The sequence below is a fragment of the Barbus barbus genome, assembly GCF_936440315.1.
Source record: "Barbus barbus genome assembly, chromosome: 7".
Lineage (NCBI taxonomy): Eukaryota > Metazoa > Chordata > Actinopteri > Cypriniformes > Cyprinidae > Barbus > Barbus barbus.
The window spans coordinates 35,395,916-35,417,896 of record NC_136735.1 but is presented as its reverse complement, the minus strand read 5'-3'; the positions used below and the strand labels follow the sequence as shown (position 1 = coordinate 35,417,896).

Sequence of the window (21,981 nt, the reverse complement as noted above, 5' to 3'; positions counted from 1 at the left end):
ATTAAATATTGTATGAATCTCGAAGGATGCTTAAACATTTGTACATCTATAAAGTTGCATATGTGACTCTGGACCACAAAACCAGTCACAAGGATACATTTTTTCGAAAGTTGAGATTTATACATCATCTGAAAGCTGAATAAATAGGCTTTCCATTGATGTATGGTTTGTTGGCTAAGATACAACTATTTGAAAATCTGGAATCTGAGGGATTTCAGAAAAAATCCAAATATTGAGAAAATCGCCTTTAAAGTTGTCCAAATTAGGTTCTTAGCAACGCATATTGCTAATCAAAAATGACATTTTTTATATATTTACAGTAGGAAATGTACAAAATATATTCATGGAACATGATCCTTACTTAATGTCCTAATGATTTTTGGCATAAAAGAAAAATCATTAATTTTGACCCATACAATGTATTTTTGGCTATTGTTACAAATATACCCCAGTGACTTAAGACTGCTTTTGTGCTCCAGGGTCACATATGTAGGGTTTTGGATGCTTACAAATACTAATGAGATCACATTTCCACACATACAAGAGGAGATTTTGCCATTACATGGGACAGAACAGTAAATAACATGCTGGATTATTCACATAAACTGTTAAAATGACATATTAAATAACGGGTAAATAACATCAACACAATACACCCTTGAGAAAAAAACTTGAGGATAGTCAAAGGTTTGTGGTGTCCTTTTAAGAGAATTACACGCATGTGCATTCATTTAATTTGGTGTCTTTTGCTTTGACAGAAAGAGGTGGACTGAGTTTCATGAAAGAAAACACTGCAGGTGAACAAACATTCATCCACAAGTTTTAGGTAAAATGCAAATCTCCAAACTCGCGCTGACCTACATTAAATTATATTTAGCTCTCGCGAAATGAGAACAGCATCGCTGCGTTGACGTCAACATCAGGCTTTCCTTTCTAATTCTCTTTGCTTCAGTTGTTAGTTTAGCCCGATGAAATCTAAAGGGAGTTGAGACGAAAACAAATTAGTCGTGTTTTCGCACATAAAACAGCCTGCAGCTCCTGAAGAGGGGCCTTTTTGGTGTCTCTTTGTTACGCTCGTTTCTCTACCAGTTTAAAACTGCTAATTCACCAAAAATTTAAAATTAAAACAATTTTCCACAACAATCCGGGAAGATGAAGTCACATCCCCATTTGAGGAATATGAATACAGTTATATGAAGCACAGTTAACCATGTTTATGGTAATTTCCCTTGGATTATCCAGTAACCAACAGGTGTTTAGTTGCTATGGCGACCGCTGGCAGTTATCAGCCCATAAGCATGGCTAACTGTGTTTCTCACAGCATCCGAGAACTTGGCCATGAGCAGTGTGCTTTATTGGCTTGAATGGATGAAGTATGCAATCTGAATCCTTTAGTTTTATAAAACACTTTATTTGCTTCTAGGGGCCCATCGAGGCCCAAATTAGGCCTTGTCCACTGTCCAAATCGACTGGATACTACTGAACACTTGATTTTAAGGGTAAACACAGGCAGGAACAAACCCCTAAACCATTCAATGCATAATTATCTCCATTAGCTCTTGGCATGGCTTGTGCAAGTAAAGCAATATATTTCCAATTTTGCATTACGTAGCATGTCCTACATAACCTCAGCTGCATAAAGGAAATAAGTGCAGCATAAGAATATCTTGAATATAATATAGGAGTTCATAAAATAAAAGCACACTTAAAAAAGGGCTAAATGTAGGATTTATGTGTTTGAACTGCAAATACAATTTCCATGCATTTGGATTACACAGTTTTAACAAATAGCAATAAACTTAATGTAATTCTTATTTGTCAGTCATACATAACTGAGACAGATTTTTGTACTAGCGCTAATAAACTGAGTGCATTTCCAATATACAGTAACCCACTTTGTATAATTAATAATTCACATTTGTTTCAGTCTTACACATTTTAACATACTGAATGTTCCTTGTTCTATAGCTAGCCATATTTGAACCATATTCGTTTCTTATGCTGGTTCTATGTCATTTGAATACATGCATTTTGAAAATAAGATTATGTAACTAAAATCAAACACATGCAAATAGCTTGTATCTTGTTTTCATTCATTTATCACTACATTTATTAGTTCATGTGAAAATCATGTAATCCTAATGGATGAACATTTTCTTTGCAATTTAAAATACTTCTTAAATTTAGGCCTATTTTTTTTGGAGTGTAAAAACAATACAAGAAAACAATTCAAAAGACACAAACAACACCATACAGCAGTGACAGACCTGCGGAGATGCATGTAATGCAGAACATTTAATTAACCTGCTCAAAAACACCCACATAGGGAGGCAAAGAATTGCATAACGACATAAATAAAAAAAAAAGAGAAAAAAAGACATATCAAATAAATAACTAAACAAATTGAGAAAACCCATACAAAAAGGTGTGTAAACAAATTAGCAATAAATAGCAAACAAGACTTTGATCATCTCCAGGCCAGACGGCAAACTAGCATTGTTACAGAGTTACAAAATGACTCCCAACCTGCAAAATTATCGCACTTTAACGTTTCCCCACGGCTCAAGGAGTTCCATTAAATACCATGATTAAACTAATCAACAGACTCATTGGTGCCTGTCAGATATCATCGCTGCCTTCTCAATTAGCCAAACCTCCTTGAACTCAATTGCAAATGTCGTCAATCGCATGCCATCTCCCTCCCAGGTCCTCTCTGCTGCAGTGACTACTACCCCCCCCCCCCCCCCCCCCCCCCCAAAAAAAAAAAAAAAACGGGATAAGTGAAATAATCAGTGGGGAAATTAAACATCGTAGCCTCCCCTGATGGCCCCTCCCAAAGCCCATCATTTCGATTAAGAGGCATCATTTGCGATTTGTGGATTTGGAAGTATGCAACTAATGTTTTTGTCTTACTTTTGTGCCACCAAATGGGTAATGCAGCCCTCGCTGTTGAAAATATTCTTTGGTTCAGAGCGCACATTAGCTCGGTGGCCAAAAACAATATCAGCTAATGGTACGAGGCATGCGTTAAAATGGAGATAATTTTGGTGATGGGGCTGGGAACGTTCAGTTCCATATTGCACAATTTTGGAATGGATCCTAAACGTGCAAAGACTGCGGGTTTTGTCGACAACCTTGGAAGAACGGCACCCATGGCATTTGACCTTCTGATGCTGATATCCTTGGCACAGATGGATGCAAATGAAGTTTTCTTGCTGTAGAGCTTGAACCCAGGAGACAGATCCAGAAGACTCCAATTATGTTTTCTGAAGATGTTGTTTAGATTCAATGCTCAAAGTTTTATTTATGCCTGCTAATTCAGAGTTTCTTTAATAAAAAATGACAGAGAGAAAGGCAACATACAATCCAAAACAGGTTTAAATGGTTAAGCATGAAAAAAAAAAAAAAAAAAAAAATTACCTGACAATCAACTCTTGCACATTATTAAGTACGTTACCAACACTCAGGAGCGCATCAGTGTGTAAGAGTATGTCAAGGTCGGTCCTCTCATAATAGCCGCTTTGTGGCTTTACAACGCTGCGACTCACCCTCTTCAGCTTATAAAGACAAGTTGTCAGGTTACCCAAATTATTCAAGCCCCTCATCCTCAGATGCAGCCTTCATTTTCCGCAGCTATAAAAAGATCCACATCATGCTCAAAGTGGAATAGGACCCTTGAGCCTAGTGAGGCGCTGGGTACAAAGCAGACCTCTTTATCATTGAGTAGAGGGCCAGGTCAGCTTCCCCCCCAGCTTCCTCTCAACACTCGACACAGCAATTTAAAATCCACCGGCAGATACAGCTGTACCAATATTTTAGTCTGTCATGGTATAGAGGGCAAATGGTGAAGTTCTTTTAAAGCACCTCTAAAGATCAAAGTAGCATCGAAATAATTCATCGATCCAGCAGCTTCTAAACAACTAGCAATCTCCAAAAGGAGTTTGCGATCGTCCGATGCAAACCCTCGTCTTGAAGGCATCTGCTTGCATATTGCTAGAACGCTGTAATTTCACCCGTTCGTAATAGCAGTTTACCTCTATTATTAGCATATGGCAGAATAGCTGATATTGATTTCTCATTGTTTCCCAGACAGTAAGAACAGTTGACCCTATTTAGTGCCATATTGTGCGCACTGTTCTCCTGCTTGAAGAATAAGGAGTTTGTGAGCAGAACCAATACATACAAACTACCTGAGTTAAGAGGTTCGCCAAGTAACGGGCTTGGTGGTATTGATCTGAGCTATTGAATTAACTCCTGTCAACTTACAATGGGCCTGCAATTGTTGGTTACCTGGTGAAAGCTATACTCAAGCTGGTTTTAATCTCCAAGAACATTCTATAAGAACCGACATCATATTTATTGATGACATAAACATATTTTGGTCAATATAGTGCAATAAGTGCAAAGCAATCAAAACAATGAAAACGATAAGGGAAAGAGAATTGCGAATGCTTGTATAAAAATAGGTGTTACATTAAAATATCAGTATTACACAACATAATTATTACTTCAATTATTATTCATGAATTTTGATATAACATATTAAAAATACATATTAAGAATGAATACACATATTCATTTTTAATATATAATATTTCTTCTAATGTTAGCTGGGAAGACCCTGTGGCCTTCCATCTTCCAAAAAAAGTGCAGACAGCATACAAAGACACTTTTCCTTTGAAATTGTTAAATGATGCAAAGTCTCTCTTCGACATTGGGGTGTGCCACTGCTGGAAAAAAAGCCACTTGTACAATGCAAGCTACAGTAAGTGATCGGGAACTACAAACGAAATGTTCGTACAGAGAATCATGAGACATGACACACATAATATTGATGAGCATTGAAAAAATGTTGAAAATACATGGCAAAGAGTATACCAATAAATACAGTACTTACTTACAGACTAAAGCAGAGAAATTGTCCTGCTCGATTGGATGCGCTGCTGTATAGTGTTTCTGTCAGAAAGTTGTTTTTTTGTTTGTTTTTTTTGTCTTTTGTTCTTGTATGCGAAACCCCTCCCCGACCCCCTTAAATTCACAATATTTGTATGATTATATTCCTGAAAATGTATTTGGGTGAGATTTAACCTGTACACTTAGATTTATGCGTATTCAATCATCCACTTAAAAAAATAGATTTTGCATCATCAGTTTATATCACAACTCGTGCTTTCATCCAAGTTCCGAGAGCTCTAATTATTTATTTTCATTCTTAATTATTTCTGTAATGCCATGTGGTTCTGAAATTAAAGTAACATAGTTCGGCACACCCCACTTAAGGTTTTGGATTTATTTTTTTCTTTACGTTGATTTATATTGTGCCAAGGCACCCTCCAGTTTGAGTCAGTACAAGGGGAAAAATGCTTCTACTGCATTCATAGATAGACCAAGATTTAAAACTGGCTCTGTGTTGTCTGTTTCTCAAGAACTTCGAGGTAGTCCGGCTCTATTTGAAGTTTTGCCTTTAGTTCCAAATAGTCGTTTCTGTTGGGCTCCACAAAGACAGTACTTGGCGCTGTACCATATAGCATAGTCTCTCGTATTCCTTCAGGATGTAAGAACTGGCGCCTGACGTCGAAGTTTGGTTGGTATGTGTACGGGACAGGGCCAGTGTACTTATATTCAAACCTGCTGCCAGCAGTCGATGGGGATTTATCCGGCTCCAGGATCCCTCTGAAAAAGTGTTCTGCATCCTGGACAGGGGACGGCTGCTCACGAGGCTCGATGGTGCTCACTGTGTAATTGGGGCTCCTCAAGATGACCTCCTGGTCCTCGTCGGCATTACTCCTGTAGGTGACCTTGAGTTCGTGTAGATCGGGGTAATCCTCCACAGCGTTCCCTTCCCGGGACCTGTAGATTGGGTTTTTGCACATGTGACCTAACGGATGGGGGATGTATTCGTAGACGTGACCCGCTGGGGCCTTGACCTTGGGGACGGAGCGATTACTATAGAGATTGTACTGCAGGTTGAAGGAGCTCACGTCGGAGTTGTTTGTGCTGGTACGGTCGCTCTGAGACTTTTTACGCCTCTTCATCACCACCACAAACAGGCCGGCTGCCACAAACACCGATATGATGAAAACAAGGAGGAGGCTGAGAATGAGGACAGACAAAGGAACATTACTGGAAGGGGTGTTAAACCTCTGGGGAGTCTCCGTGGTGGTGATCCTGTCTGCCGAAGGCTCCTCGGAAGGAACCACGGTGGACACAATGACATCGGAGTAATCTGGACACAACTGCTCAGAAGGGACGACCCGCATATCCTGTCCCGCAAGCCGCTTGGGAGTCACGCATTTGACGTCATTGATCACCGTTCCTGTGTTCAGCTGCTCCAGCCAGATCTTCATGCCGACTACATCGCAGGAGCACTCCCAAGGGTTCTCGAACAGGTCAATCTGTACCAGTGCTTTCAGCTGGTCCAGAACTCCACTCACAGGCAGGTTTTGAAAGTGGTTGCTGCGAAGGTTGAGGCGGGAGAGAGACAGACTAGAGAAGATGCCTCCTGGCAACGTTTTTAAAAGATTGTTATTGAGGAAAAGTAGCTGAAGGTTGGGCACAAAGCGGAAGGTGCCACCTACAATCTCTCGAATCTTATTATATTCTAAATACAAGTACTGCAGACTTTTTAGCCCAAAGAACATATCTGCTGTGAGTCTGTCAATCAAATTGCCATTCAAGTACAGTCTCCGTAGGTTAATTAGATCCCCAAAGGCTCTGTCGTGTATGAGTGCTATCCGATTGTTTCCCAGGTGCAATAAATCCAGTCCCTCAGCCTCCACAAAGTCAGATCTACGCACGGCAGGGATGTAGTTCCCTGTGAGATACATCTTTTTAGGATTGTATGGCTTGGGCTTCAGATCTGATATGTTCTCAATCTTCCTTTCCTGGCAGTTGACATTTAGCCCCAGGTCGGAGATTTGCAGATTGCATGTACAGGTGGTGGGGCAGTCCAAAGGCACGGGAGATTTGGTCTGAAAAGCAATGATGGGCCCGTAGTTGTAGGGGTTGGCTGGAATTCGAGAAGTGGGCTTGGACTTGGTTTTGTTAGATTGGCGGGTGCCCTTGGTCGGCCTGGACGAGGATCGCAGGACGGCTGAAGATGTGGCTGATGCCGTCACGGCTGCCGGTGTGGTCTGGAAATAGCCGCTGGTGCTGAGCGGGGGTGGGGGGCGCATCTCATACTCTGATATAGCTCTTCTGGGACACAGTTCCTGCTTTGAGACCTCGTCCAGATCCCTGCCATGGAGCCTGAAAGGAGTCTCACATACCACCTCCCCCACCAGAGCTGTGTAGGCGATGCTCTCCAGCCAAGCCTTAAGCGCAATGAGCTCGCAAGAGCAATTCCACGGATTCTCCTCGAGCTGTAATTCCACCACTTTGTCCATATGCTCTAAAAGACCGATGTAAGGGAACATTTTTAAGCGGTTGCCCCTAAGATCCAGGTGCGTCAAGGGCACGTTCCGGAAAATGTTTGTGGGTAGAGAAGACAACAAGTTGTCATTGAGAATCAGCACAGTCAGTTGTTGAAGCCTGCTCAGAGCATTAGGTTCAATAGTGCTAATGAAATTGTAGTCTATCTGAAGGTATTCTAGGCTCTCGAGTCCGACAAAAGTGTCATCTCTAAGAATGTCTATTTTGTTATTGTTCAAATGTAATCTCTTTAATCCCTGGAGTCCGTTGAATGCCCCGGTCTCCACTTCAGATATGTCATTATTACCTAAATGCAAAATGGTAACTCCGGTGTAGTTGATGAAGTCATTGACAGACAGTCTTTTCAGCAAATTACCTGTCAGCAAAAGATGGTACATAGAAAACTGCACTGGGCTTATTTCCGACAGCCGCACAATGCCCCTGTTCTCACAACTGACCGTCAGAATGCCTTCCTTTTCCTCACAAGTGCACAGATTCCTACAGATCTCCCCAGAACTGTCATACATCTCAACCAGACTCAGAGATGTGGCAACCAGCAATATTATTTTCAGTATCCAGATATGCATTTTCTTGTGCAGGAATGGCCCAGCTCACTGTAGTGCAGTTGCAGTTTGGGGTGTCATCTAGAAAAGGAAAAGACGTGATGAATGTCTGTTACATGAACATGCAATCGCTACATCTGAAAACTACATTAAACGGTGGACAATCCCAAAATGTTACAGGAATATCTCAAAGACAAATTTGCAGGATCCTTCCCATTAATGTAAAGCCTGCCTAATGCAAAAGCAGATTCTGATGTGCACTGTTCTTTAGCCTAAACTTTGCAATGAAGGAGGTTTTGAATTGATTCAATATTATTGTCAGGCTATCTGTGTTTAATAAAATCAGAATCGTATCATACCAAACTCTATCAACGAGATCTATGCAAATGCATTGATTTATTCAATACCATACATCATGCATATAATGTAATGCTCATGATATTGCAAATGCAACCACATTTCTTTTCATCACGGCATTCAGGCACATTTACAAAGACATAGAAGGGAATGGGGGGGGGGGGGGGGGGGGGAGATAGAGAGAGCGCTATTGCTTCTTTGAAATTTAAAGTAACATCGACTGGGAGAAATACTCTCCAATGCGCAATTTGGGAATGCATTTCCAACATATTATCCGTCGGCATCTCAACTCAAAGATACAAAACGTAAAGCCAGTTGCTCGTGCACTGAACAAATCGACATCTCCATGGTTTCCAGTTTGAACATCTGCCGCTGAACGAGACAGATTAGCAAATCTACATATCATTGTCACTGTACAAAATGCTTTAAAACATATCATGCAAGTCTTAAACCAGACACCCTTGTCATACCCCAATGCAAATAATATTTCCCGTACTCACCCCACATATCCGACGACTTCAGTTTTTATCAACTCTCAAACAGTATCGAAGTTAAACCTCGGAGTGCACGACACATCTACGTTTCACAAAGGTGCCTATGTTGAATTTCTCCCTTTGATGCTATATGTGACAGTCATAGCTCGTGCCTCAGGCGACAAAGACGCGAGTTGATTAAAAGCAAAAGCGACGTCATCGATTATAGCCCGATTCCATCTTGATGGGGAGCAAACAATACTATATTAAACCATTTTGTTGTGTAGAAGCATTTGTATTCATGCTAATCAACCCCTCTCTCTCACACACACTCTCTTTCTCCCCCCACTTGGACGCACACTCACACATACATACACACATTCAAAAATACAGCACATAAGTCTAAGGCGCTATAATACGATCCAAAAGTCTACACTGGTCATGTTGATCTTCCAGAAATTGAATAATAATAATAAAAAACGATTAAGAAGTAAACAGCAATATAACTAAGCCGATCATCACAAAACAGCTCATTCACCGCGCACCTAAAGCTGGTCTTTCCAAAGCAACGCGTAATGCCTCATAATTGAGGCTCCTACATCTAACGCCCGAAGCTTATGAAACACATATGAAGTTGTGAAACGCATACATAACTGAATATTTCACAAGCCGACACAGGTGTTCAAGAGGCAGTTTTCTATGCCAGCGCGATAACTGCGTTTCAGCACCACGGACAGCTCCAACCGCAGCAAAACGGGGCTTCGTATGAGATGGCTTGCTTTGCTTTGGAAGACAATCCATGTTTCTTACCCGCTTAAACGTGGCAAATTCGAAAACATCATGAGCACGGCCAATCCATAACCTTGAAGACACCGGTGCCTCTTTAGCCCGACTGTATGATAATCCGTGAAGTGGTTCGTGATCAGCCTGGGTATCGCAAACTCTCCCTTGAAACGTGACGGTCAGCTGGCTGAAAATAGGAAAAACGCAAGTTTAGGATTTTCTCTTGATGTGCATTGCCGTTCCCTGGCAAAATCCAACCAGTGCAATGTCCATTTTAAACGAAATGTATCCACAAGCGAGGCAGTCTATCCCTTTTTCTCAGAAACGGACGCGCAAAGTACGCATCCCCGAGACGATTGTGAGTGGTACGGTTGGTATCGCGTTGTATATTGCCGGATGTACATGTGATTTCTTCGCTGATCTCTGGTTGCTCCAATGCAGTGTTGTCCGTTTTCATATTTCTGTATTTTTTATTCTTGTTTTGGCGAGAGGTTTCCATAAATCCGTCTTTGGAGATGTGTTGCCATCTTAACTAGTGTTTCAACTGGTGGAACTTGGATTTCCATTGGCTCACTGTTGCTGTACTGTCGTCAGATCAATTGTAAATTTGGGGCAGGGTGGAATATTTATGAGAGGACTTAAAAGAAGAGCTTCGTGCACAATATGTTGCTCGCACACTGCCCTCTCTATCTTATTTTACGCAACAGCATAATTGAAGGGTGATGGCTATGGTAAGACAATCGGAGAGAGAAAGAAGAGGAAGAAAAAAAGGTACTGTGTGTGTGAGTGAGTGTGTGAGAGAGAGAGAGAGATGCCCATAGAGGGCAGTGTAATTCGGTAAAAGAATCGTTTGCCATTTGTATGCAGTACACGACACATTTAACTTGTTATATCCTATAGTTCAGTTTCATTTTGTATAATGGGCACAAGGCATATGCCAATCAAAATTGCAGTGAATTTACTTTGCACAAAAGAAAGATAGTAATGCATAAGCCTACCGGTGCAAACTTTTATGTTGTATTTTGTCATTTACTCAACCTAGGAGAGAGAGAAAGACCTCAAACAATGCTCCATCAACCACATCACCCTTAAGGCAGAGAACAGCAATGCTTCTAAGTTTGCATGGAGCAAGATTTTACTTCTAATCCCCGATCTTTGGGAGACAGATAAGATAAATGACAGGCATGCTTCAACCTTGGATTACTGATGCACTATTTGTCACCTGCAGGCTGATAGTGTACTGTGTCAGATAAACATAAAAAAGAAAAAAAAAAGTCACAATTTGACCCCTGTAACTGAAGTCAAACGTACATACTTATGTGGATGTCACTGTATTAGTATGCATATATATATATATATATATATATATATATATATATATATATATTTGTGCTGTCAATCGATTGAAAAAAAATTTAGTTAATAAAAGTCCTGGACTGTAATTAATCGCGATTAATCGCACATTTAAAATACTAGGATTTACCTGTAAATGTGTTGACAAAGAAATGCATGACAAACTAGTTTAAGGAAACAGAACATTTCACTCCTCCGTCAGGTATGAGACATAATCCTTATTCTTTTGTTTTTATTCAGCCATTATCAGCCTTTATACTGACAATAAAACATTTACCAAGACACATCGCTTCAATCCCAGTATACATTTACCCAACTATTATCAAAAATATTTCTAAATAAATACAACAAAACATTTTCTTGCGACCTCATGTGAAGTATTATGATAAAATGCATTATGAAAAAGATTGGACCTGTTCTGCAGTTGCATTAGAGCTAACATTAGCATCATGCTACATAAGACAATTTATGAGATTAATAATACACTTTTACTCAGAACTCACTTTAAACCACCATCTAGTGTTTGTAATAACTTCCTTTTGCGATCACATGTGTACACTCTGGGTGGCCTCGGTACATTATAAAAGTAGCCAAAAATACCACAACCCCAGCACAGCTCTGTATTTTTTACAGCGACTGTATTTTTCAAACTAGCCCAATTGTGCGGGAAAACCGCGACCCTGGCAACACTGGTTTGCTTATTACATATGAGTATACATCTCTCTCTCTCTCCGCGTTCGCTTCACTGTTGTCGTGCCCGGCGCCTCATAATCACGCAATCCCTGCATCCCAATGTGCATACTGTGCACCCTACCCATAAATTGTATTGAAAATTACTACTATCACATAGAATTTAGGATGGATAGTGTGCACATTGGGACGCAGGCAATGATTAACTTCCGCGCTGATATGCCTGCAAGAAGTTGGGGTCAAACCTTTTCAAACGATTAATGTGCGTTAAAAAAAATATTAAGGCGTTAATTTTTTAGATTAATCGCATGCGTTAACGCGTTAAGGTTGACAGCCTAATATATATAAGCACAACAAAAATAGGCATGTTCAGCTTTGGTTGATAAAACAATTTACTGTTCAAAAAAAAAATAAAAAAAAATAAATAATAAATATATATATATATATATATATATATATATATATATATATATATATATATATATATATAGACTTACTGGTGGACTACTTTTGCAATGTAATACCGAATGCCATTTGTTAAAGGTAGCACAAAGCACACTTTTCAAGCAAAACTTTCGACAAAGCAAAGGTTGTTAGGCTTTAAAAAGTAAAACAATATGCAATATTGTGCCACTATGTGGTTGTGAAATCGCCCATAGTTAATGTTATGAACTACACCTGTTGTTAAAATTACTGCCAGAGCAGCTGATTAAACATCATTAATCGAAATGCCTCCCTTACATCTGGCAAAATAAGCTCATGCAGCATTTGCTGTTTGGTTTGATGTTTTGTCAGTCATCTACTGCAAACAAAACATTTATCCCACACTATATAAGTATCCAAATACACACTTTCTAGGCCTGCAGTCCAGTGCGAGATCTTTTTCTGAAACACATTACCCTCGTTAACTGCGAGCCTTAGATTTATAAGGGCTCAGCTCCAATTACACCTCAAGAGCCACTGAGCACTCCGAGTGTAAATAGAATTAACTCTAGCATGCTAAAGCTCACATGTCCTAAGGAATCTCCTCCTTTGTCCTCTTTTGTATGCTAATTCGTAATGTCCACCTCCCTTCCCATTCCAACGAGGACAGTAAGCGAGTGTGACATCTACAACATCTTTAGCGTGGCATCGAAATTAACCACTAAGATGCATTAAATTATTTAAGTTACAGGCTGTGGCTAATCGTATTAAACAGCTACAGTTATAGGACATTTCATGTTGTGAAGGACAAATCTCCAGAACTGAAATACCATTAACGTAATCTTTCAGAAACTCCCACTCAGCATACAGTTACAGGCAAAATACATTACAGTCACTGTTCCGCAAACCTTACTGCTTCACAATGTATCTAGTGAAAACTTTCCACAAATTGGACACTACTTTTTCACAAATAAAGAAAAAAGACCTGGGCTGTGTCTAAGCAAGATTCATTAAACTAATTCTACACACAAGAATTAAAACATTTGTTGAAGATAAGCAATTTTATAGATTTTAAAATGTGTCATTTTAAAATGACCTCGCAATAACTCCTAGATATGACAAAGTCAACTGATTCTTTACTGTTGGAGAAATAGTCCACAACAAGAAAAATACATCTATATTTAATCGAATCATCTGTAAATACTGATGTAGATCACTGGAAGGGAATTGAATTTGAAACATGTTGTCTTTACTCTTAGAAGAAGGGCTTACAGTCTTTTTGGTCAGATGTATCATGAATACACTTTCATAAAAATTAGTGTTTTCCACCTAATAGACAATACTATAAATTAAAATGCAGAGTTTAAGCTTAGGTATGCACCTTCAAATAAATGGAGGAGAAACACATTACTTTGGATAACAAAGTTGGATTCATAAAGTAGGTCTGGTTCCAGAAAACAGACAACTATGCTATTTTCCAGAAAAAAATAAAGTAATATACCTTGCACATTAGTACATACATCTGACTCTCTTTGGCTTCCACTATGGTATTTTCCCAGAAATGCCAGGATAAACCACACTTTTTTATGTATGTAAAAGCCTTTCCCGCAAAGCACACCATAACCCCCCGGCCAAATGCCTCTAGACCTAACTTTACCGCAATAAAACGAGAGCTCACATATATGTTTCATCTATCAGCCAGTCATAAATCATATAAAGAGGTACTTAGGCATAACAAACACATCACTCCTCGATATTACAGCCAGTGTGAGAGTGCATATTCCATCTTTGCTTCTGCTCATAATGCGGGTCTTTGAGGGGGTTGTAATAAAAAGTTTCAAAGTTAAACCGCAGCATTTATCAGCCGGCGCTCTGATGTAAAATGTCGACTAGGATTCCGACTGAGGGGAGACAAGATTACCTGTTTGACAGGAAAGACGGATTGTTGAAACCCAGGGAGGCTGTATAAGGGCTTACCTTTGTCACTGAACACTGGTAAAGCACAAGCAGGAAACAAGAGCACAAGAGGAAGGAAATCGTCTCACTTGACACGCTTGCATCAAGGTCAGCAATAACAGAATAATTCAAATAGATTTTTAGATCAAGTAGTGGCCCAAAACAAACAACCAAACAAACAAAAATAAAACAAGGGATAAAGGCTTCTTTCTTTCTTTCTTTCTTTCTTTCTTTCTTTCTTTCTTTCTTTCTTTCTTTCTTTCTTTCTTTACCCATCTACCAATTTATATTTACATAGATATTAGTTATAGTTTGTTTTCAAGTATCAATATCTTGTTCATGTTTTTATTTTATTTTTACTTAACAAATCCATTTTTATTAGTTATAGTTAAACTGCAATGCGTGGCATGACAATATATATATTTGTGGTGTCTGTCATTAGAGATTCATCTCCATGAGATGAAATCACTAACCCAAAATATGAGCGATAGTAGCCTCAAAAAACACCCTAAATAATTACATTGCACATTGCTTTTGCAAGTGGCGGAACTGTGAAATCAAGAGAATAAAATACATTATGCATGGTTTTACATCTGTCTAAGACTGAACAACAGGGTTAATTTAATTCTGACCTTACACTTGTTCTGCACCATTTTCAACATCATGGAACATTTATTTATCCATTTAGCCCATGAGTACTGTCGTCTTACTGCCAAAATAACAATAATACAACTGTAGGGTGAGTCATTGTGTAGATGTGCTCAACACTTTCTTTTCACCACACTAAAATTATTAAAGACACTCTGCCGTCTATCAGCTGTCCGTAACCTCATGAACCTCCTCGGCCAACTTATTCTATTTATTCCCATTGTCTCCAGACAAAGAGGCAACCTGTGAAAGTAGAAATCTGTTCTAGAGTAGGCAGAGTATGATTATTTTTAGACTGATCCATCAAAGCTTACTTTAAATACAAGACATCATGACACGGAAATGTGCCCCACATGTCAAGCAATCAATCAAAAATTTGTATATATTGGGCACATCTATCTATCTATCTATCTATCTATCTATCTATCTATCTATCTATCTATCTACAACCCGAATTACGGAAATGTTGGAATATTTTATTCACAATAGAAAATATAGAACATAACAAATGTTTAAACAGAGAAATGTTACACTTTTATCCACTAAATGAGCTCATTTCAAATTTGATGCCTGCAACAGGTCTCAAAAAAGTAGGCATGAAGGCAACAAAGGGCTGAAAGAGCAAGAAATTTGATGATGATTCTGTCATTGACATTACTAAATGGGCCCAGGAATACTTCCAGAAACCACTGTCGGTAAACACAATCTGCCGTGCCATTTGCAGATGCCAACTAAAGCTCTATCATGCAAAAAATAAGCCATATGTGAACATGGTCCAGAAGCGCCGCCATGTCCAGTGGGCCAAGGCTTATTTAAAATGGACTGTTTCCAAGTGGAAAATTGTTCTATTGTCAGATGTGTCCAAATTTGACATTCTTGTTGGAAATCACGGACGCCGTGTCCTCCGGGCTAAAGAGGAGAGAGACCTTTCAGCGTGTTATCAGCATTCAGTTCAAAAGCCAGCATCTCTGATGGTATGGGGCTGCATAAGTGCATACGGTATGGGCAGCTTGCATGTTTTGGAAAGCACTATGAATGCTGAAAGGTATATAAAGTTTTTAGAGCAACATATGCTCCCCTCCAGACGACATGTATTTCAGCAGAACAATGCAAAACAACATTACAACAGCATGGCTTCATAGTAGAAGAGTCTGGGTGCTGAATTGGCCTGCCTTCAGTCCAGATCTTTCACCTATAGACAACGTTTGGCGCATCATTAAATGAAAAATACGTCAAAGATGACCACAAACTCTTCAGCAGCAGGAAACCTATATCAGGCAAAAATGGGACAAAATTCCAACACCAAACTCCAGAAACTAATAACCTCGAAGTCCAGACGTCTTCAAACTGTTTTGAGAACAAAAGGAAATCTCTCTATCTATATATATATATATATTAGGGGTGGCACGGTACACAGCTGTCATGGTTCGGTACGTACCTCGGTCCGGGGGTCAAGGTTCGATACAATTTCGGTACAACTGGAAAAAAAAGAAATCTACTATGCTCAGTTTTTTTTCATTTATTTTGAACAGCCAGTAGTGCAAATTATATTTTTTTTCCACCTAGATGTGAAAATACTAAATATTATTACGTTATATATATAAAATCTGCTTTGTTTTCATTGTGAGTGTACACAAATAAAAGCAGACTTTATACAGTGATTATTAATAAGACAATAAGTGTTTAAAGTTGATTCTGCTGGTATGGAAACAGTTGAAATGATCGCACTGGAGCGCACGCACACACACCCACACACACCAAAGAAAAAAAACCACACACACACACACACACACATTGCTAACTTGACAGCGCAGTACTTTATCGAAATAAAATACAGTGAGCGAAACATCAGCGCGCCCGCCTCTGTGTCACCGCTGGAACGCGACTGAAGTACAAAGCCTATATTTTACATAATAAATAATAGTTTAGCATTCAGATATGTTACATTGCAAATATGGAAATATTATGGAATATTTGGATTTGTAACGAATGAGAGAGGTAGGATACACGAGCACAAAGACCCATTTCGCAAACAATTGAGTGTGCAAGCCTTTAGAGTATTGGTGCTTTTCCACAGCGTGGTACGACTCGGCTCGGCACGGTTCAGAACGGCACGGCTCAGTTCGGCTCATTTTGTGTTTCCACTACAGTTTAGTACCGTTTTAGAGTGGGCGGGATTATTCACGTGTCGTTATGCACCACCTCTACTGCCATGACTCCTGAAAAACTTTTTAATTCTGCGTCGCTCCATCACGCTCTCGCTGGATCCGCTCCTCGGCTATCAAAGAGAGGAACATCTGTACTTCCTCAACAGACAACGAAACAGACATTTTTGGGTTGTTTAATAAAGGTGAGCTCATTCAAAACAGTTGCTTTCAATCCTTCGCTGGCTGTGCTGATTTAAATCTAGCGGGTCTCTTGTGTCTCGTGCTGAAAGTTCAATGATGCAGACAGAGACGATTCTCTCCAGCCAATCAGTGATCAGCAGAGTTTAAACGTCATGTTTTGGTAACGGTACAGTACGGCACGGTATGGTAATATATATATTACCTGTGTTCTTTGTGAATATATAGTAAAACGATCCTTCAGAAATCATTATAATATAATATGATTTGCTGATAAAAAATATTTCCGATTATCATCAATGTTGAAAATAGTTTATTTATTTTTTTTCTTTAATTAATAGTAAAGTAAAAAAGAACAGCATTTCTTTGAAATAGACATATTTGTAACACCATAAAAGTCTTTTGATCAATTTAATGCATCCCTGCTGAATTAAAGTATTTATTTATTTTTAAAAAAATACTGATTATTCATTCATTCATCTCTCATATGTATCTTTTTACATGTTTCTTAAAGCATGAATCTATTGTTTAAATCCTCAATTTTACTCTTTATTTTAGAAGGAAGCACACTACTTTGTCAGCACTTTGATACTGCAAAATGGAAGCTAGTTTCATACCGCCTCAAAACGTAAAAAGAAGTACACAAGCATTTCCTTTGTGACAGGTGTGGGTTTGAACTGTCTCTCGGAGCAGACGCATCAGCGCAGCTTCTGTCGTTTTTACAGTACATTACCCTGCAATGAAATGTACAAAATTTACACTTCTACTGTAGAAATTCAATCCTTCAGGAGGAACGGCAGAATCAAAATACATGATAATATAAACAAACAGCAAGCTGCTCCTCTGCTGGATACTAAAGCTCAAGAAGTTTATTTATTTATATGCTCATTTGTTTCTTTTCGGGCATCTTTGTGCACAGAGTTCAGTGGCAGTGATAGTTTCCACGCGCTTTAAATAGCTGCTTGTTTCTTGTTCTGCTTTGAGTTTCATAACAAACGGAAGCAAAACTATTTAGCATATGCAAAATTTAACCATAATGGCTCTTTAATGACCTGATCATTACTCTACACCTCTTATTGAGAGTATCGCATTTGTTTGCCATTAGATTGAAATCCAGAGAAAGAGGAGGGTACTTCTGCCTATTACGCTACGGCGAAATTAATAGATTTCTTAACTCACAAGAGGAACTATTTTTCCTTCAGTTTAAACTGGTTGCTTAATTAAAAACACTTTGCAAAAACGAATAAGAATATCATCATGCACAAATCAATTTTATTCAAAGCAGGCATTAACCGCATTTTCCCTTTTTCAATTATCAGTTGATAAGAACATTTGCATTCATCTAAGTACATCTGTTATATGAAGAACACACAAAAAAGTTATTTTTTGAACACAAGTTGTACACCCATCTCTCCATACAAAAGTAATACAGACAACAACCAAAAGCAAATTATCCGGTTCGGACTTCATTATTCACGGTCAAAGCTTATAGAAACAGAAATGCAAATATTTGTCTGTCACTTCAGAGCTGAGAGCCCTACGGAGGATTCAATGGACACCAATGAGTATTTATTTACCATGGAAAATCACTATAGAGACCCTGCTGGGACAACTTTCCATGCAAAGACTGTGTTACTCTGCTGTGTGGATCATTGATTTCTTTGCCTGTGAATCCTTCTGCCCGGGTTCATGGGAATGAATGCTGAAGGACTGGAGATGTCTTTCTCAATGGGAGAAATCCTATTTGCCTGCATTCACTTTACATTATTGTTTTTGAAAAAAAAAAAAAAAGAGTTCAGTGTCAAAATCATCTAGTAGCAGTATAGCAGTATACTGTCAAACTGTATTTACTGTTTTAAAGAATGAAATTCCATATTGAATGAATTCTGTATGTTAGGCTTGAATGGCTTGAAATGCCATCATTGCAACAATTACCTCTTGTGATAAAGTATCTATTGGTAGCAGAGTATTTACTTGGTGTTAACTGCAATATTATGTGCTTCCACGCATATATATATATATTTTTTTCTTCATCACATAAAAAAAAACACTTCTGAAAGTTCAGATGAAACACAGAGGGTTACAATCACAATCATGTAATAGAAGAACAAATTCATACTGATATCATGTGCTAGCAAAATCAACAACAAATGCATTACTATTCTAGCAAACAGTCAAACAATGTAACTGTATTAATTATTCATGCCCCAGTGCATGCTAGGAAAAGGGCGAATGAGATTGATGCACAGCACTAATCATTTAGTTCAAGGTTTTTTTTTTTTTTTTAAATTGGCCCTTCTCTGAGCTCCTGGGCAGAAGATCACAAAACAGACTGGCGGATGAGTTCTCCCAGGATGCTTTCTGCCCACTGAAACTTGCCTTTTCACATGTCCTCAGAGAGCCAGCGCTGCCAGGCCACAGCAACAGTCCACAGAAACAGACAGGCTGGGCTCCACTAGGGTGCTTGTGTAATGAAGGAAGAGACGGTTAATGCTACAGTAAAGGACATTCTGCTGAGATAATAAGCGAGGCTGAGGAGAGCAAGTAGAGAGATAGAAAAGTGTTTGGACACTTGAGTTGCACTTAAAACTGAACGTCATTTAATTAGATCTGTGAACGAATGCTGTTAGAGATTTTCTCAAAACTAACTTCACTTTCCCCCATACACATGAAAATGATGTCTCTGAAATGATTTCTCAGCATTTTGGTCTCTCATCTACATACACACTGCTGTGAATGAAATCAATCCATTTCTGAGACAACTTCTTTCCATACTCATGAAGACAATATTTCTGTAATGTTTTCATCCACATGCAAACATTTTTTGATATTTTATTCAAATTTGACACCTGCAAAATGCCCAAAATATCTGTTTTTGTTATTTTCATACCTATCAAACTCATTTTCTTAAATATTTTGCTTTAAATGCATATTTGAGAACCTTTAAAATAAACATCACTGGATTTTGATATTTTGTCAAATAAATTGAATAAATAAACAAGATTAAATAAACACAGACAGACCGACCGACCAATATAGATAGATAGATACATAGATGTAACAATTTAGTAATTGTAATGTTTGACAGCTGTAAAGTGTGTGTATACATGGTATAGTGTGTCTCAAGTGCCCAAATACTTTTTGGGACTACTTTATATTGCATATAATGAGATAGAATATTCAATGGCGTGATCTGAAGTTATGCACCGTGATGTTTTGCTATTTGCTCTGATTTGGGTCCTTTAGACAAAAACGAAGCATTAGTCAAAGGAAACTTAGGCCGAATGCATTGCTTATGACTTGAGTTAAATGAAACAACTTCAATCTGAAAGCATTTGGTAATGAAACAGTGAAATAAAAAATGCCAGGGCTGTTTATCTCATTACGTGGTAAAACAGAGGTAAAGCACCTTCATTTATGTCTCTAATCTCCACCATTAGTTATGTCTCTTTTTATTATCTCTCGAACATAACGACGATCGCTCCAAATTAAACAAGAGCAATTGCATATCATGAGCTTATAAATTAAATCAATTAACCGCATACTGCGACGAAAACGGGTGCATATTGTTAGACAACCCAATTAGGTGACAGTAAAGCATGAAATAAGCACTGCTTTATGCGAGGCCTGCAAACTGACGGCTTCAAATGCACTCGGATTGGGAAAATGTCATGAACTCAATCAAACGCGGCAATCTGTAGATAATTGTTTTTCCTGTTTCTGAATGGCTCTTTTGTGTCGACACACCAGTCAGGATGGAAACCCAAAACGCTGTCAACTAGCTAACATCCCCAGCCGCCGAGCGTCACGTGATTGCCTTCTAGTCGCGTTGGATTCTGACAAATTCATTTTTCTATACCTTGCTAACCTTTCACATGTTCACGAGCTACAAACCCCAGAGAAACATCCTTCTGCTTATTCAACACATTTTAAGGACTTGCCTTGGGAAATAAAGGAGGGGGGGGAAAGAGCCGGAAGGCCTTTCTTTGATAAAGGTAATTAATCAAGCATGCAATAAATCGCCCAGCAGGGGAATTCACCTCAAGCTATCGCAATTACCTTGCAGGATAGCACAGACATATGTTTACATTTGCATAGTCTCTTCATTTTGCAGGATGAAACCGTGCGGAAGCTCTTCGGTAACACAGAGGTTGTGCGACGTGGGGACATGCGTTTAAAATGTGGATAAAATAAATTATAAATGCATTTAGGTGCAAAATAGTGGCCTTGGCATATGCGGCTTTGTGCAGGCACCAAATATATTTTTGGCATCTTACGTGGAGGAAAGTATCTTTTTGTTGACGAGTCGCTTGTTCATTGTTCTCTGTATTGATATATTTATTAAATTTTTTCTGGGGGCTTGTCATGTTGTCCCCTTGAGAGCTGATTTGCATAACATCATTTCCGTCCGCTGACTTGTTTGTACTGGGAAATAGGGAGAGAAAAAGTTTGTAAGGGAAATAAATAAATAAATGAAACAAAGAAATGTATGAAGGCATCACAAATCACAGTCTTCAGTGATGTTTCTCACTACAGACCTTTGAAATGTCATACGGTTTGACAACATCTAAAGAGAATATTAAAAGGAGGTAAACTGTGGGAAACTTTCAAAAACAACACATGACAATGTGTATAGGATCATGCCATAGGTGGAAAAAACAAACAGGTGTGAGGTACGTGAAGATGAGTCTGTCTTTCATCGGCAAACTCCCTTTGTGTCAGAGGAACTTACTAATGCTGAAATAGAGATGAAAACGTGTTTTTTATTACTGCTTACCTAGAGATCTTGGGTCATATCAAGTGTTATTGAGCAATAAAATTAGACAAGTTGTCCCTCTGAGCAATGTGAAAAACTTATTGCTGTACTGGAAGCGCCAGCTTCTTTGCACTATAAACCGTTTCAGCGGCACAGTCCTGTGTATTATATATATAATACACAGGACTGTCAAATTATTAATATTTGTATAAATCCATAGAAAA

General features: G+C 38.8%; 1 protein-coding gene across 1 annotated transcript; it reads right to left on the bottom strand.

The window, feature by feature from the left end:
- Window positions 1-5,303: 5,303 nt before the first annotated feature.
- Window positions 5,304-10,091, bottom strand: LOC306872391 (SLIT and NTRK-like protein 5). Its single transcript, XM_079420917.1, has 2 exons — window positions 9,614-10,091; window positions 5,304-8,054 (listed from the first exon to the last, which is right to left on the bottom strand). The coding sequence occupies exon 2, from the start codon at window positions 7,995-7,997 to the stop codon at window positions 5,394-5,396; it is 2,604 nt and encodes an 867-aa protein (XP_079277043.1). The 5' UTR covers window positions 7,998-8,054; window positions 9,614-10,091; the 3' UTR covers window positions 5,304-5,393.
- Window positions 10,092-21,981: the final 11,890 nt, after the last annotated feature.

Excerpts from the sequence above, each read along its gene's own strand:
- LOC306872391 (XM_079420917.1), bottom strand. The coding sequence starts at position 7,997 with ATGCATATCTGGATACTGAAAATAATATTGCTGGTTGCCACATCTCTG.